Source organism: Pelmatolapia mariae, linkage group LG10_11 (genome assembly GCF_036321145.2).
Source record: "Pelmatolapia mariae isolate MD_Pm_ZW linkage group LG10_11, Pm_UMD_F_2, whole genome shotgun sequence".
NCBI lineage: Eukaryota > Metazoa > Chordata > Actinopteri > Cichliformes > Cichlidae > Pelmatolapia > Pelmatolapia mariae.
The window spans coordinates 21,901,145-21,918,120 of record NC_086236.1 but is presented as its reverse complement, the minus strand read 5'-3'; the positions used below and the strand labels follow the sequence as shown (position 1 = coordinate 21,918,120).

At 41.0% G+C, this 16,976-nt stretch overlaps 2 protein-coding genes across 4 annotated transcripts in view; one reads left to right on the top strand and one right to left on the bottom strand.

The window, feature by feature from the left end:
- The first annotated feature begins 370 nt into the window (after positions 1 to 370).
- Positions 371 to 11,794, top strand: LOC134637994 (calpain-5-like). The gene is made up of 14 exons (XM_063488604.1): positions 371 to 436; positions 521 to 579; positions 2,374 to 2,556; positions 2,724 to 2,855; positions 5,459 to 5,667; positions 5,790 to 5,982; positions 6,067 to 6,257; positions 7,337 to 7,414; positions 7,508 to 7,703; positions 7,798 to 7,920; positions 9,879 to 10,081; positions 10,432 to 10,553; positions 10,650 to 10,786; positions 11,272 to 11,794. The coding sequence occupies exons 3-14, from the start codon at positions 2,392 to 2,394 to the stop codon at positions 11,440 to 11,442; spliced, it is 1,920 nt and encodes a 639-aa protein (XP_063344674.1). The 5' UTR covers positions 371 to 436; positions 521 to 579; positions 2,374 to 2,391; the 3' UTR covers positions 11,443 to 11,794.
- A 162-nt stretch (positions 11,795 to 11,956) lies between these two features.
- LOC134637995 (serine/threonine-protein kinase PAK 3) overlaps positions 11,957 to 16,976 on the bottom strand; it is a 34,666-nt gene continuing 29,646 nt past the window's right edge. Inside the window, exons 12-17 of one of the 3 annotated variants that reach the window (XR_010095213.1) lie at positions 16,352 to 16,469; positions 16,075 to 16,174; positions 15,695 to 15,891; positions 15,424 to 15,561; positions 13,958 to 14,740; positions 11,957 to 13,745 (exon numbers count right to left, since the gene is read on the bottom strand). Coding sequence is in view for 2 of the 3 variants with exons in the window: in XM_063488605.1 (XP_063344675.1) it covers positions 14,651 to 14,740; positions 15,424 to 15,561; positions 15,695 to 15,891; positions 16,075 to 16,174; positions 16,352 to 16,469 (643 nt within the window). In the remaining variant the exon portion in view is untranslated. Of the gene's footprint in view, positions 14,741 to 15,423; positions 15,562 to 15,694; positions 15,892 to 16,074; positions 16,175 to 16,351; positions 16,470 to 16,976 lie in introns of all 3 variants that reach the window. The other 2 variants (XM_063488605.1, XM_063488606.1) reach the window with 2 other exon arrangements.

The window sequence follows — 16,976 nt, the reverse complement described above, 5'->3', positions numbered from 1 at the left end:
TATTACCACAGTTCACTTAAAGTGCAAGGATAACATGTGGCTTATTAGTTATGTTTATTCAATTAGACATGGTAAAAGTTAAAGAACAATAATGTAAGTTTTTCTTTTTGTTTTTTAGCAGAGATATGCAACACTACATCAAGGAAACACAGTGTTTGGATGTTTGTTAAATCTAAGTTTTAATGTTTAAGAAAAAAACAGGGCAGGTTCATACTTGCTTCACCTTAGTGGGGCTGGGTGGTAGTACCGAAAGTATTCAGTTTCAGTCCCCCACCGTCCCTCCCACCTTCCAATCACCATGTCAGCCTAACACCTCCTGCTGCAGAGGTGCTCGTCAGACCAGTTCTCAGGCAGTGTGTTATGTGTTACTCTTTGCGGAAGCGCTCAGTGCTACAAGTTAAAACCCAAGAAACGGCATCCGGTTCTGAAAAAATAGGTAAACCAGATTGCACACTTTATGAAAAGGACCTAACAACTTGCAGTGTCGAGTTTGGGACTGATCTTTAAACGGTTCTCACAGAAGTCACCACGGGACGATTGGATGTGTTTGAGCCCATCACTGCAAGGACAAGACGACAGGTGAGTGTTGCTCTTAAGATTTTAAGCACTTAAGTGCTTTCAGTTTTAACATTCAACAAGTATATGTGGTTTACTGTGGATTCATGGGATTTACTGCATCTGTGTTTTTTTTTTTAATTTGACTGAATGACTCAGATTTATCTTTGTTTTGGCCAGCAGCCATGTTTCCTGTGTAACACACTGATACCATTTAAAAGTAATTTTTTATAACAATATAATAATTAAATTTACCCAGGCACAAATCAGCATAAACTCAGACTATAAAATGCTTCAGTTTTTTGGGGGTTTTTTTGGTATGAAACTAAAACACTGAACTGTATCTCTAACAACACTGTCACGTGCCGGCAGATATGCTGGATATGGGGGGAATGTCAACTGCCATTCACATATTATACAGATTAAAAGGACAGTATGAGACATAATCTTGCAAAGTGCTGTTGAGAAACAAATGTTTTCATCACGTAAACACTTATAGTCCTTTAAAAAAAAAAAGAGTAAATGGAATAACCAACCAAAAATAGCCTGTCTGAGCGCTTTAGCCAGGAACTCTCAAACCGATAACAGTCACACCAACAACTCTGTGTACTCCCTTACCCACAGACACAGAATGATTTATTAATCCACTTCAGAAATCTGGGAGTCATGACATCACAAAGTATTGGGGTCAAACAGTAAAATGCCAAGGCGATAAGATCCAGTGCAGTAAGAATAATAACAACCGGGGTGTGGCTCTCAGCCACAGGCAAGTACAACACCTGGAAACTTCCTTGTTGTTGACCAGGAAGTTATAGGTGCACACCTGCCGTCTGAGAGGTATAGTGCAGATATGTTTTCTTGTCTTCAATGAGTTATCTGTAATGATTTTGAACTTTATAGAAAAATTTGAAAATTCTCATTCTTTAAGTTTTGGAGTTAGCTCGATTCTTTCTGTCTGTCTGCTAGATCTGTGCACACTCTAAATCATTTTTCCTGTCCTGTCCTGCCCTTTTTTTTTTTTAAACTTGTTTGATTTTATAAAGAAACAGTTACAAAGTGTTTCTTAATTCAATGCTTGTTGCTTCCAGTAAAGGATATTTGGTACACTGTGGTGTGTTATTCTTGGCAAAAATGAAATATCGAGCTTTATCAAAACTAATTATTTTGGCTCATGCTGACTAAACACAGCACTCAGAAGTTGACATGAGTGGGACAAAGAGTTCAAGAGTCATTCCCCGGAGAAAACAGCTGTGATGATGATTACTCCCTCTGTCACATAGTAAAATGTAGCCTTAATATAATTAATATTATTCTCACAATACGAGCCAGTTTACATAAAGTCTTTTGGCCACAAATATTGTTACTGCTGTTGATCTTTGAATGATATGCAATGTATTTTTTATTTACTTTCTCTTAAGATTTCAAACGCTATTGATGGATCTCAGTGTAAAACACTTGATTCAATCAGAAAACTGCAGCTTGTCAGATGATTAAAAATCCCTTTACATCAAATGTTTCTATATTTTTTTTTTTATCTGTGAGCTCTATGTGTTCTAACTGTAAAGTTTTCATTTCCTGTTTTAGAATATAGTTAATAAGAAAGTTGCATATTGCTATGTAAACACTGTATGCTCATCAGTAAACCTAGACTGTCTCAAGGGACTTTGGGTCAAAGGTTGGTCTGCTATGATCTGGGAATGAAATAACACTGAGATTTACGAGAACAGTTTCAGCTGGATTTGCCCAATAACGATAAGCGTTAGGACCTCCTGCCTTTACATAGTCTGAAAATGTCTGGTGTCTCTCATCGATGTGCAGCTGTGAGGCTTCAGCACGATGGTCTCCTCTGTGAAGCCATACAAAAAACAGCACTACGCTGACCTGAAGGAGGACTGCATCAGGAACAAGACGCTGTTTGAGGATCCCGAGTTTCCAGCCACCAACGCTTCACTCTATTATAACAAACCACCTCCTGGTAGGGTAGAGTGGAGACGACCTGGGGTTAGTGGCCAAAGCTAATATACATCAAGCAGTCCAATTATTTTCCTGTAGACACATATTTGTTTTTAAGACAGCATGTAAGAAAAGAAAAAAGTAAACCTATAATTATACTTTTTTCAATACTGTTAACGTCTTAACAGTCTGTCATGTTATTTTCTCTGTTGTAGGAGATAAGTCAAAAACCTCATCTGTTTGTTGAGGGCATCAGCTCCCATGATTTGAACCAGGGAGTTGTGGGAAACTGCTGGTTTGTTGCAGCTTGCTCTTGTCTGGCTTTGAAGCCAAAGCTCTGGCAGAAGGTGTGTTAACTTTGTTGCTTTATTCTTAATGTGGGTGTTGAGGAGTTGGTGCATTAAAGTTGATAACTGTACATTAATAAAACTTAAATACTGTAACTATAGCAGCAGTGGCTGCAGGGTATTCGTTTCAGGAAGGAAGTTCTCCCATGGATATATTCAGTATATAGTGGCTTGCAAAACATATTCGGCCCCTTTGAACTTTCCCACATTTTGTCACATTACAGCCACAAACATGAATCAGTTTTATTGGAATTCCACATGAAAGACCAATACAAAGTGGTGTACACGTGAGAAGTGGAACGAAAATCATACATGATTCCAAACAGTTTTTACAAATAAATAACTGAAAAGTGGGGTATGCGTAATTATTCAGCCCCCTGAGTCAATACTTTGTAGAACCACCTTTTGCTGCAATTACAGCTGCCAGTCTTTTAGGGTATGTCTCTACCAGCTTTGCACATCTACAGGCTGAAATCCTTGCCCATTCTTCTTTGCAAAACAGCTCCAGCTCAGTCAGATTAGATGGACAGCGTTTGTGAACAGCAGTTTTCAGATCTTGCCACAGATTCTCGATTGGATTTAGATCTGGACTTTGACTGGGCCATTCTAACACATGGATATGTTTTGTTTTAAACCATTCCATTGTTGCCCTGGCTTTATGTTTAGGGTCGTTGTCCTGCTGGAAGGTGAACCTCCGCCCCAGTCTCAAGTCTTTTGCAGACTCCAAGAGGTTTTCTTCCAAGATTGCCCTGTATTTGGCTCCATCCATCTTCCCATCAACTCTGACCAGCTTCCCTGTCCCTGCTGAAGAGAAGCACCCCCAGAGCATGATGCTGCCACCACCATATTTGACAGTGGGGATGGTGTGTTCAGAGTGATGTGCAGTGTTAGTTTTCCACCACACATAGCGTTTTGCATTTTGGCCAAAAAGTTCCATTTTGGTCTCATCTGACCAGAGCACCTTCTTCCACATGTTTGCTGTGTCCCCCACATGGCTTGTGGCAAACTGCAAACGGGACTTCTTATGGTTTTCTGTTAACAATGGCTTTCTTCTTGCCACTCTTCCATAAAGGCCAACTTTGTGCAGTGCACAACTAATAGTTGTCCTATGGACAGATTCCCCCACCTGAGCTGTAGATCTCTGCAGCTCGTCCAGAGTCACCATGGGCCTCTTGGCTGCATTTCTGATCAGCGCTCTCCTTGTTCAGCCTGTGAGTTTAGGTGGACGGCCTTGTCTTGGTAGGTTTACAGTTGTGCCATACTCCTTTCATTTCTGAATGATCGCTTGAACAGTGCTCCGTGGGACGTTCAAGGCTTGGGAAATCTTTTTGTAGCCTAAGCCTGCTTTAAATTTCTCAATAACTTTATCCCTGACCTGTCTGGTGTGTTCTTTGGACTTCATGGTGTTGTTGCTCCCAATATTCTCTTAGACAACCTCTGAGGCCGTCACAGAGCAGCTGTATTTGTACTGACATTAGATTACACACAGGTGCACTCTATTCAGTCATTAGCACTCATCAGGCAATGTCTATGGGTAACTGACTGCACTCAGACCAAAGGGGGCTGAATAATTACGCACACCCCACTTTTCAGTTATTTATTTGTAAAAAATGTTTGGAATCATGTATGATTTTCGTTCCACTTCTCACGTGTACACCACTTTGTATTGGTCTTTCACATGGAATTCCAATAAAATTGATTCATGTTTGTGGCTGTAATGTGACAAAATGTGGGAAAGTTCAAAGGGGCCAAATACTTTTGCAAGCCACTGTATCTGGCAGACTAACATATTATATTGTACTGTAACTTTGCTAATAATAGCTAAGGTCAAAAGGACTATGAAACCTGAGAGAGACAAAATTCAGCTATTTAGAAAATTGTCTTTGAAACTTGACTGTAGTTGTTTTTTGTTTGTTTTTTTTCTTAAATAAAATACAAATCAAAGAAGAACAGGAAAAAGATGGAAACCTGAAAAGGAACTGGAGGGGCTTAGTGATGGAGAATAAATGTTAACCAAAAAGTTTTAGTCCTTTGTAGAAATCTTTCACTTTTTTTCCACATTTTAGTTGCAAGAAATGAACAGAGGAAGAAAACTGATAGTGTGAGGATACATCAGCTATGCATTCTATGTCACTTATTTTGTCTTACCCACTCCACATTATATGTTCTCAAATCCCTTTTGTGCAGGAAAACTAGAGAACCTAATGGCCAATTCTTTATTACAGCGTTATGTGATTTAAGCAAACAGACCATCAGTGCCATCCACTGCAAACGTTTGATTTTATAACGCACATAAAACACTACAACAGACTCTCTGTGAAAACACAAGAACAACAGATGTGGTAAATTACACCTACATTTATTGGTCATGAGCTAATGTGAACTAAATAGGCATGCTTCCACTATACTATGTAAAACTGCAGATCTTTTGTCTGAATTCTGCGTGCACTCAGTGCTTTATGAGCAAAGCTGCAATTTAAAGGGTTTTGTTGAACTCGTTATAGTGTATACTAAACTATAGTATGTTTATGTTTTGGTGATTTTGTTCAAATCTATCTGTTGTGGGCACGTTTCATTTTGGGTGATGTGACATGCCAAACCAGGTGATTCCTGACTGGAAGGAGCAGGAGTGGGATGACAAATACCCCGAGAACTACGCAGGAATCTTCCACTTTCAGTTCTGGATCTTTGGTGAGTGGATCGACGTGGTGGTCGATGACCGACTCCCTACGATCAACAGAGAACTCATCTACTGCCACTCGAAAGACCCCAACGAATTCTGGAGTGCTCTGCTGGAAAAGGCCTATGCCAAGTCAGTAAACTTTAAACAGCCTGATTGGGGGGGAGACTCTCACTTGGTTTAGTTTTAGGTCCCGTCTGCATTTATAATGCTTTGAACTAAACTTCTGCATTTCTTACACCATCTGTGCCCAGGCTCTCTGGCTGCTATCAGTCCCTTGAGGGCGGAAACACTGGTGATGCTGTGGTGGATTTCAGTGGAGCTGTATCTGAAGCCATCAGCCTAGAGGAAGGGCAATTTTATAAGGACCAAGAAAAACAAGACAAGCTTTTTGATGACCTGCTGAAGGTGTACGACCGAGGAGGAATCATAAGCTGCTCCATCAGGGTCTGTGCTGTTTCTGAATATGCACGTCTTTGTGTTTTAAGCACTTTAAACATGCCGATAGTAATTGTTTGCAAAATATTACAGGCACAGCCTCATGAAATTGAGCTCAAGATGATGAACGGGCTCGTGAAAGGCCATGCGTACTCAGTAACAGCAGTGAAGAGGGTTCGTTTGGGTCATGGGCTGCTGGCCTACTTCAAGAATGAAACCATTCCTCTGATCCGTATGAGAAACCCCTGGGGTAAGATTGAATGGAAAGGAGCCTGGAGTGACAGGTGAGCAGGAAGCTTGTTATAGTTAATTTTGTCTGTGCTATGTGTTCTGATTTCAGCAGACACTGTGCCAAAAAATTTCAAAGCCTTTTTAAATGGAACGCTGTCTGCCTTACAAACTTGTTTTTGTGTTTTTTGGATTCATAGGGAAAACAGAGCTGTGGTTCGTTGGTTCAAATAGTTCAATGACATTTAATTTTATTTATGTAGCAAATCACAACAGATGCCACAAGGCACTTTACATTGGAAGATGAAGAAGCTATAAAGACCCTAACAATCAGACCCAGCCTTAACTATATTCTTTATCAAAAAGGAAAGTTTCAATACTAATCTTAAAAGTAGAGAGGGTGTCTGTCTCTTGAGTCCAAACTGGGAGCTGGTTCCACAGTGGCGTGAAGGCTGAAGGCTCCTCCTCCCATTTTACTTTTAAATACCTGAGAGACCCCAAGTAAGCCCCCAGTCTGAAAGCAAAGTGCTCTAATGGGGTATACACTAATGCAAGGTCTTTAGGATAAGATGGAGAATGATTATTCAAGACCTTGTATAACAGGAGAAGAATTTTTAATTTAATTAATTGATTCTTTATTTGACAGAGAACCAGTGAAGAGAAGCCAATATGGGACAAATACACTCTCTATTTCTAATCCGTGTCAGTACTCTCGCTGCAGCATTTTGGATCAACTAAAACCTTTTTAGGGAGTTTTTGGGAGAGCCTGATAATAATGAATTACAATGACTGAGCCTAATAATGCCAAATAATGACTTCTTAATGGCAAAACCTCCATCTGTCTGTAATTTAAATTTGTAATGTAAATTAATGTTAGGGCCATGTGGAAGTAGAAGTTGTTGGCTAATACTCAGGGATGTTATAGCATTTTAGATTGAACCATTTACAGACTTTTACAGAGCACAATAAAAGGAGTTTCAGGTATTTTTATTTTTTTACTGTTACAAAGTCTCTGTGGAAACTTTTGTAACTGGCTCAGACAGGCAATTTTCCAAAAATGAAAAAATGTCTTTTGATCTGTGCGCTGTTTGTAAGCGCATTAAACATTCTGCCTTGCTTTATTGTTGTTTGCCAGTTCTGAGGAATGGGCAAAGGTTGGTGACACAGAGAGGCACAAGCTTGGCATCACAGTGGAAGATGATGGAGAGTTCTGGTAAGTGATGAATTTCCTCAATCACAGCACTATTTCAGGACAGTTTATCCCACTTTTCCAGATTTTAATAATAGATTCCGTTCAAATCTTCAGGATGTCATTTACAGACTGGTGCAAGTTCTTCACTGATGCAGACGTGTGCCGTGTCATGAATACTTCATTGATTAGCGTCCATAAGACTTGGCATGAGTACGTGCGCTTTGGCAGCTGGGCCAAAAATGCTGACCCACTTCTAAACCGCTGTGGCGGCTGTGCTAACCACAAACAGACATTCCTGCAGAACCCACAGGTACAGCAGGCTCTGGATGACCTCTCTCCTTACATCACCTCTGTTCATGTATGTGTACACATCTGTGATGACTCCATTTCAACTTTTTTTGCAGTATTTATTTGATGTGACAAAGGAGACTGATGAGGTCCTCATCTCGTTGCAACAGAGAGACATGAAAATCCACAGACCTCAAGGTCACGGAGAAAACCTTACCATTGGCTTTGGCATCTTTAAGGTATCCCACAGTGTCATGTAACCCTTCCATATGTGGGAAAGACTGTGTTTGTGGGAGACGTGAAATGCTTAAAATATAGCCAAACATGTCATACTCATTTGTCAGAATAATGTCTGCTGTGTGTGCTGAGTTTGAGGGGACTTTCTTCACAGCTTCACAGCTATTGTAAATGTTTAAAGTCCAAAGCAAGTCAAAATGTGTCACATTGTCTCAATATGCAGGACTAGAAATGAGGGATAATATTACGGTGCAGTCCCACATTTAGTGGAACAGCTCATTATTCTTGTCTGGAATGAAAACATTAATCAAACTTCAGTTTATTTTGGTCAAAAGCAAAGCCTTTTCACCCCATCCTGGCATCACTTTGGTCAAAAAAATCTGGCTTGAATTGACTTTCTCTTCTCATTTAATGACCAAACAGTGATAAGTTTGTTTTTTCCAACAACTTACACTCCTTGAGTGTTTTATCAGAACCAAAACAGACCATTTCAGCAGCCTGAACCATAAATGATTAAACACAAAAAGGTACCACATACTTTCTGTGATTGCTTCAGGCTGAAAAGCAGCGTGGAACCGAACACCAAACTCAAATCTTTGTGATGATTTCAGATGGCTTGGATGCCTGTGTTCTTGTGCAGTGGTGTGCAGGGATTATTTATGACTCATGTGTTATGTCTGCTAAATCATAACCAGGCCAAAAAAAAAAAGCTGAAAAATATGAAATACATGGATACACTGAGTTCTGAAACAGACACAAGATACAATAAGTGCAGATCACTACAACCTGGGGTATCTTTCAGAAACTGGTTTAAAACTTGATTTTGTTCTGCATGTTGCGATTAGATTGTCACCTTTAAATGAGGTCATGAAACCCAGTGTGACAAAACTGACAGCCCATTTCCTGTAATGAGCCTTTAGTTGACTGAGACATGGCAAAGTTCAAACACACACTGTGCACTATTATCACGCTGATAGAAGTGCTGCCAAAACTCTGGACAGGAATGAATATCAGCACCATAAAAAGCTTTTAATTAAAAAAAGAAAGAAAACAGAAACAGCCTTGTGCGCGTGGTCCACTGTGGAAGTGAAATGTTAAATCTTTATTTAACCTTTCTCATGTATGTTTATCATACAAGTAATGTGTCCTCTTCCTCTATCTGGCACTACCTCTAAACCACAGATGTTACGATTAGATTCCTGTCTGCTTTGTTTGTGGTGAAAAAAAATCACATTTAATGCCATTGTATTTTTTTTTTTCAAAAACAAGAAAGAAGCTGATCAGTCAACACAATAATGCGCGTGTTAAAATTCAATTATTGTTTCTATTTTGTGCCACCAGGAGGCAGAAAACTCTAAGTGTGAAGCATCTTTTCCACTTATCTTTACTGCGCTGTTTAAAGGCCTCAATTAAAGTTTATGATGAACAAGAAGAACATATATTCGTTGACTCTGGCACAAATTCAAATGTAGTTTAATTAAGTACAAAATTAGCAAAATGCAGTTTAAAAGTCATTTTTCTGCCTAGGTACTTTTTCCGATTACTGCTATACTGGTGCAGCTGACTGGGGTGGAGCGGAAGGTTTTGCTCCTTCATGCAGTAAAAAGTGCAGTATATTAGAGTTCAAGTCACCTTTAAGTAAAATGGCTATAAATTAAACAGGGAAAAGTAAAATTCTGCTACCCAGATTTGTTTGTATAGTAGACATAATTTACGTAATCTTGTATATTTTTGCTACGTTGTATTATTTTGATCAATTGTTTTTGCAAGCTAATCTTGCAGTCAAGCTCACCCTGTATGTCAAGCTGCATTCATTTTGAGCGTACTATATGCTTCTTATGTGATATTTTCATATGTCACTTGTAATAACATTTCCTTTGAAATTTATTGAAGTAGCTCCAAACTGTGATGCACAGGATTTTGGTAAATTATGCTTACAAAATATGAAATTCTTTTCCAGGTGGAACTGAACAGGAAGTACCGTTTACATGACATTCTGACCCAAAAGTGTGTAAAGACGTCCACCTACATCAATGCTCGGACAGTGTTCATGAGGATCAATCTGACTCAGGGTCGATATGTCATCTTTCCCACCACCTTCCAGCCTCTTACGCTGGGCGATTTCATGCTCCGGGTTTTCACTGATGTGGAGTCCGGCTGCAGGTAGGACAGTGCCGTAGATGTGAGGTCAAGCCAACAACAGTGTGTAGCTGAGTTTGCCAGACAAAAATGTAATATTAATAACTCTAAAAAATAACGCACTTATCTGGGAAAGTGACTGATATGGGAGCCGTTTATTCGTTTTTAGACATGAATGGGAATTCTCCAAGAAAATATTCAAATTTGTTTTGTTTCTTTTTGGCACAGCAACTCATAGTCACTCAATAATACAGGTCATCCACTCAGCCTTGTCTATGAATCATAGGTGTAATGTTACTATCCCACTTTTTCAGTTTGCCTCTAGTAAGAACAAGGCCACATTGCCAACTCTTAACTCTTCTCTACTCTCACAGGGAGCTGACAGAGGACAAGCCACAGGTAAAATGCTGGAGTTCAATCACTGGTTACCCACAAGCTGTGACTCATGTCTATGTACATTCAGCTGAGGGGCTGCAGAATCAGGACCGCACAGGAGGTTGGAAGACTTTCCACAAGCTAAACTTCCTGCTATAACACTTCTGTTCAGCGTGATGAGTCTTTAATCCACCAAATCTGGTTCTCTTTCACGCAGGTGCAGACCCCTACGTGATTATATCATGTGAGGGCAAGTCAGTCAAATCCACCATCCACAAGGACACCTTAAACCCAGAGTTTGCAACTAGCGGTGTTTTCTACAGGAAAAAGCTGAGCAAGCCCATAACTGTGCAGGTAATATGCAGTCTATCTCATTAGTCCTGCTTAATGGAATTATTCTCAGTGACTGGTGGAGCAAAGGGATTTCTCACCTCTGTCCGGTTGAAACTATGGCTCTCAGACATGTCTGCTTTTCAGAGATCAGCGTTATTTTAATCTCAAAGACTGTAAAGTTTTCATTGAAGAGTTTGTAAAAGGCTTCAAGAGCATAAGAAAACAAATTTCCCAGCTTTTAACAGTGAACAAACTTTCAATTTACCTGAAGTCTTACACACAATTCTGTATCAAATATAAACTAAGTGCTGTCTCTGCTCATAAAAGCCAAAACAACAACATTCCATTTTTTACACCACTAGCCTAATTTGCATATTGGACCAAGTCTCATCCTGCATTTGCAAATCTTAAATTCCTAATCTGTTTAATGAGGGAAAACATTTGTTTTGCCATTACATTTTAGAGTGTGGAGATAAATATATTTCAAACTGACTGTTTCTCCTCAGGTGTGGAACAGCAACGCAGTGAAGGATGAATTTATGGGCCAAGTCGTGTTGTCCGGGTCAGTGAACGACCCCACTGAACCTCAGAGGCTTCAGCTCGGAGATCAAGGACGGCAGATGCCCGGCATCATCGGCCTAAGGATCGTCACCTCGGTTCAGCTGACTGCCATATGACCGGAGAGAGGGCTGAATCCTTTCTCAGCTTTAAAGTGAACATATTGTGTAACTTATTTGACAAGCATCGAAACCAGCAGCGGGATGCATTTGTATGAAGGTGAATTTATGTGAGCAGGGAACTATGGGACAAACTGAAAATCTCTCCCTTTTCATTACTTTTAATCTTTTTTTTAAATTCGTGCTTTTATAAGTTATATATAAAGTTTGTATTTTGATGTGTTTGTAACCCCGATTATTCTGATACGACACTGTGAGAAACATGGCAGTATTCGTCCTTCAGGGCTCACAGTTACCAAGATTGCGGCCTATACTGTCGCCTTTTTGCAGAGTAACGTGTTAAATGCTACACCTGGTGTTACACGTATGTATTCCTCTTCTGTTTCTTTTCTCCAGCAGTTTACAATCATGGTTCATTCTCATGAGTACTAAGAAAATTCTCAATGGAACAAAAATTAAAAGAAATCCTAAGACCAAACACTGCTACGACTCTGGTTTTCTTCCTCTTTTTATTTCAGTCCAGTTCCCAAACTGCAATATTTTGTTGTTTTTTTTCCTTCAGTTTTTTTTTGTTTTTTGGACACTCAAGACACAGCCATGCACAATTCAAAGTTCAAAAAGTCTATTGCTTCAACCACAATTAAAAATAGTTTATCCAAAACCTCATTTCCCCTTCACTCATTTGTCCTTTTCCAAAGATGGGGGAAGGCCTGCTGAGGTATGCCAGATGGATCAGCAGTTTTACAAAGCTAGACAATAATAAGAGTAGTAGTAATAATAATCATAATAATAATAAAGATAATAATTTAAAAAGTAACATTTTTTGTCTTTGTTCCATTCTCTTGATAGACATTAATAGAGGAATTTTCACACCACGTGTACAGGTTTACACATTCAGAAGATAGGAATGTACAGGAGCAACCACAGAAAAGGGGGCACGTCGGCGGTGTCTCTCGTCCCGAAATTCACCTTTGTGCTCATAGTTCAGACCTGTACATGGGGCAGAGGCCAGATGTCCCAGGGCTGGCGAAGCTTCCTAACAGGCCACCCACACCTACCACGCGCACTCACACACGCACACACACGCACAAACACTCAGCAGTGGTATTCAGGACAGACTGTGTGGGCCCGCACACAGAGTGCTGCATTCATCGGCTCTCCGTCCGGATGAAGGAGTGTCCTATAAAGCCCAAACAGGAGAGGTGGATCCAGGAGTGCAGAGACGGCGTTTGTGTGTTTGCTTTTCTCTCTTTTTTTCTCTTCTATTTCCAGGGTGCAAAACAATTATTGATACATACCACAGAGCAACCTGAATATTGTCGTTTTAAGTTACATAGTTATGAAAAAAAAGTGGGGGTTCCCGTCGTATTTACATACATACATACATATCCTAACAATCTTAACCTATCTGAAGATGACATACAGTGTATAGTTTGTTTTACATGCATGGATTCTGTTGCATCCTCCTGTCTAACGTCACTCCTTCATCTTCTGCGCTGGACAGTGGAGGTACAATATGACTAAGCAGCTACCCTGCACCTCAAAGTCAAGGTGGACAACACGAGTGAGGCATCTTCTAGTGCAGATTGAGGTAGCCCCCTAACACACACACTCACGCACGCACCCACACACACACGGGGGGGATGCTACATGGGAAATGCCCAATGAAGGCAGCAAATACAGACACAAAATCTAAACTTCTGTACAGAGGAGTGAGTTTAAGCAAACCCAGTATGGAAGGAATGATGGCGATCAATGTGAACCTCGGCTAGGGTTTTCAGCGCTATAGGGCAAGGTACAATCGTAAAATGGCACTCCCTGCTTCCTGCTTCACTCCCTTGATAACATCCCCCCTCTTTTTGATCCGACGCACGCCCAAAAGGTGATAAAATGTAAATATCATGGAAAGAATTTGCATTACATCCGATTAAATGGGGGGGGGAGCATGAATGAGCAGCATCATAAGTACCAAAAGGGAGAAGGAAGGACGGAAGGAAGGAGGGGCAGCTGGTGGTCAGTGGCTCATTGGACACAACACATGCATTTGAAGTATTTTCCCTTTATGTCGTGTTTGTCAGTTCCAATTGGATAAATATATTTTTTGTTCGCAGCATTTGTTTGTTGGGTGTATCTTGACTAAGGACACTGTGATTTTTGGGGCATCCTTGGGTGTGATTGAGTGTGGCGCTGGACCTCCAACTTACTGTAGATGACCATCTTCTAGGATGAGTAAATGACAGATCTCCATGATATAAACATCTCAAGCACACAGCTCTGGCTCTGGTATCAGTGATCATGTGTGTCTGCAACAGGAAACAGCCAGTATTACAGAGAAAACTGCAGGCAACCGTCGCCAACTCCAACTCTTCACCGATATGAAATGGATTAATAAAGGGTGTTTAAAGCTGGCATAGGTCATGTGAAATTATTCCTGACTTTTTCCCCTGTAGTGGCACCCCTACTACACGCATTTACAAACACACACAGACACACAGAAAATGCAAAAATATTCCACCTTGAGATGTGACAGTCTGCAGAGGAGTAGCTATGTTTTTTCCACAGAGCCGTAGTCATGCAGGCAAAGGCTGGGTCCAGAATCACGCTCTCACATCAGCCAGTCCCTGTAGGTGCAGGTGTGGCCCGATGGTGCACCAAGAAGGGAAGGACTGGAGGAGGGAAAATCAAGCCTAAAGCTTGCCAGGGAAGGAAATTCAGGCTCTTTAAGTTTAGTTTTTTTGTCTCTCCTCGTCGCTCTTGGAGCCTCTTCTTGAAAATGAGCACGCTTTCTTTTCAATTTTCTCATGTTTTTGTTTTTTTTTTCGGTTTGGGAAGCAACCGCCTCCCAAACAGGACGTACGACACAAAGAAATGTGCACAGTTTGTATACGCGCACGCAGGCACCCACACACTCACACACACTTGTGATAGACTGCTCTACATGTACAGAGTGCTGGAGGAGTAAACGGGGAGACAAGGTCTTTTCAGCAGCATGGGCCGAGACGCTGCAAGGCCAGATGTCCATCCTACATTTGAGGCCTGGGGGTCTTTTGTCCTTGTGCTGTCACTGTAAGTCACACAAACCCCTCCTTGTGCTGTCACTGTCACGTCACCCGCCCCCCATACACCCATACACCCAAGCCCCTGGATGTGATGAAAGCACTCATCGCAGGCGGGGCTCCAGCCTCGGGTGCGGACAGAGAGCACATCCTTAGCGACTGCTGTTCTTTATGGCTTCCTTTGCAGCTACAATCAGGGGCGTCAGGCTGGATAGAGGCTTCGCCAACTTGAGGAAAGAATGCTGAAAATGCAAAAAATAATTTTTAAAAATGTACCTATGAATCCAAAGAGATTTGCAATATCATAAAAATAAAATTATGATTATTAAAACAAGCATAAGAGTAGATTTAATATAGTACGCTTAGAATCATATTATTCAATTCAATTCAGTTTTGTTTATATAGCGCCAAATCACAACAACAGTGCCTCAAGGCACTTTATATTGTAAGGTAGACCCTGCAATAATACATTCAGAGAAAAACAACCCCAACAATCATATGACCTCCTATGAGCAAGCACTTCGGCGACAGTGGGAAGGAAAAACTCCCTTTTAACAGGAAGAAACCTTCGGCAGAACCAGGCTCAGGGAGGGTCGGCCATCTGCTGCGACCGGTTGGGGTGAGAGAAATTATTATTATCATTATCCAAGAATCATTATCCAATTTCCAGGGTAACTAACAAAAGTTGATAACCTAGTACATGACCTGCCTATCCAAAAAGATAATTTTGTTAAAAGAACAAGATAGTGAACGCCAAAATGCAACACTTTGAGCTTCAATTGTTAGTGCTCAATTTGGTTTTGTGCAGTAGTAAGAATTATGGCTTGTTTACACCACATCACTCACATAGTTGGATATATTCGTCAAAGTGCAGCAGATGGTAGTGTGTCTACATACTGTTTATTTCTCAAGTCTCTGTTTTTACCTGGAGCAACTCCTTGGCAGAACCTCTGCGGTCCACATCCATCTCCAGACAGCGGTTGAGGAAGTCTCTGAACACAGATGACAGTCTCTCTGGATTCTGCAGCTCTGGAGTCCCGTTGGTTGCGATCAGGTAGAGCGCCTGGAAAGATGATCGTGGTCAAACATGCAAGGACCGCAGAAAAAAGACATCTGAATATTTTATCTCCACGTAAACTGTAAGAACCACAGACGGCTACTGAGCCTCCGAGTTGTGGCTGTGCTTTGTCTCTTACCCTGAGTGGATTCTCATTCAGATAAGGTGGTTCTCCCTCCACCATCTCTATCGCCATGATTCCCAGAGACCAGATGTCCACTTTTGGGCCGTACGCTTTCCGAGTCACCACCTCTGGTGCCATCCAGTAGGGCGTTCCCACCATCGTGCTGCGCTTGTTTTGCTCGGGAGTGATCTGAGCGCAGAAACCAAAGTCGGCTGCAGGGAAGTGAGAGAGAGGGAGACAGAGAGACGCAAGGGTGTTTTAACATTTAGCCATGCATTTCTATTCTTTTTATTTGATCCCAGCAGTCTTTCATTTAACACAACACAGTGTCTCTAAACCTGATCATACTCCACACCAAAGCCAAAGTTTATTGAATAAAATCAATAAATGCTTACTCAGCTTCACGGATCCATCCATCCCTAAGAGGATGTTGTCACTTTTTATATCTCTATGGATAACTTGGTTGGAGTGTAGAAAGTCCAAAGCTTGCAGACACTGTGAAGAGAAAAAAAACCCATTACTAACTTCACCTACGAAAGAAAGTCTGTGTTCAGGAAAAATTTAGATGGTCCTTTTCTCTAGGCTGGGTAAAATGCATAAACTTGTCTACATGAGTCCACCTTAATATTAGGGTCATCTGGCAGTACTGCTGATCTAAACTTGGCTTCTTACCTCTCTGCAGACTGCTGCAATCTGGCCTTCATCCATGCAGGTCTCAGTCACTACATCTGTCAGCGAGCCTCCAGCCAAATACTCCATCACCACCCAAAGCTCATCTCCTACCAGGTAACTAATAAAAGAGAAAGTGAGAGACACATATTTAATATTTCTTTGGCAAATCGAGTCTCAAGCCTTGCCCAGAAAATGAGATGACAGAGCAGTCTACGACAAGAAGCAAGAGCTAAAGCATGCTACCGCTAGCTGTGGACAAAGGGACATAAAGCAAAAGAAAAAAGGAGCTGAGTGGAACAGATGCTCGAAAGCTACATGAGCTGAGTGCCCTTGCTGAATGGTTATATGGTTTTACAACAGTAGGTGTCAGTAATGTCTTAAGATGAAATGAGACCACCATCAGAAGAAGAACAACAAGCAAGAGGAGGAGATGAGGAGGAAAAGGATCTGAAAAAGGAGGCTGAGAGGATTTTTCAAAGTCATTAAGGTAACTATAATACATGCTAGGCCAAAATCACTCTACAGTCAACTGCAGTTCAAAGAGGACATCAACTTTTCTGATCACAGATCAGCTGCTACTGGCAAAGTTATATTTATACACTCACACTGCTGGGTAAGTTTACTT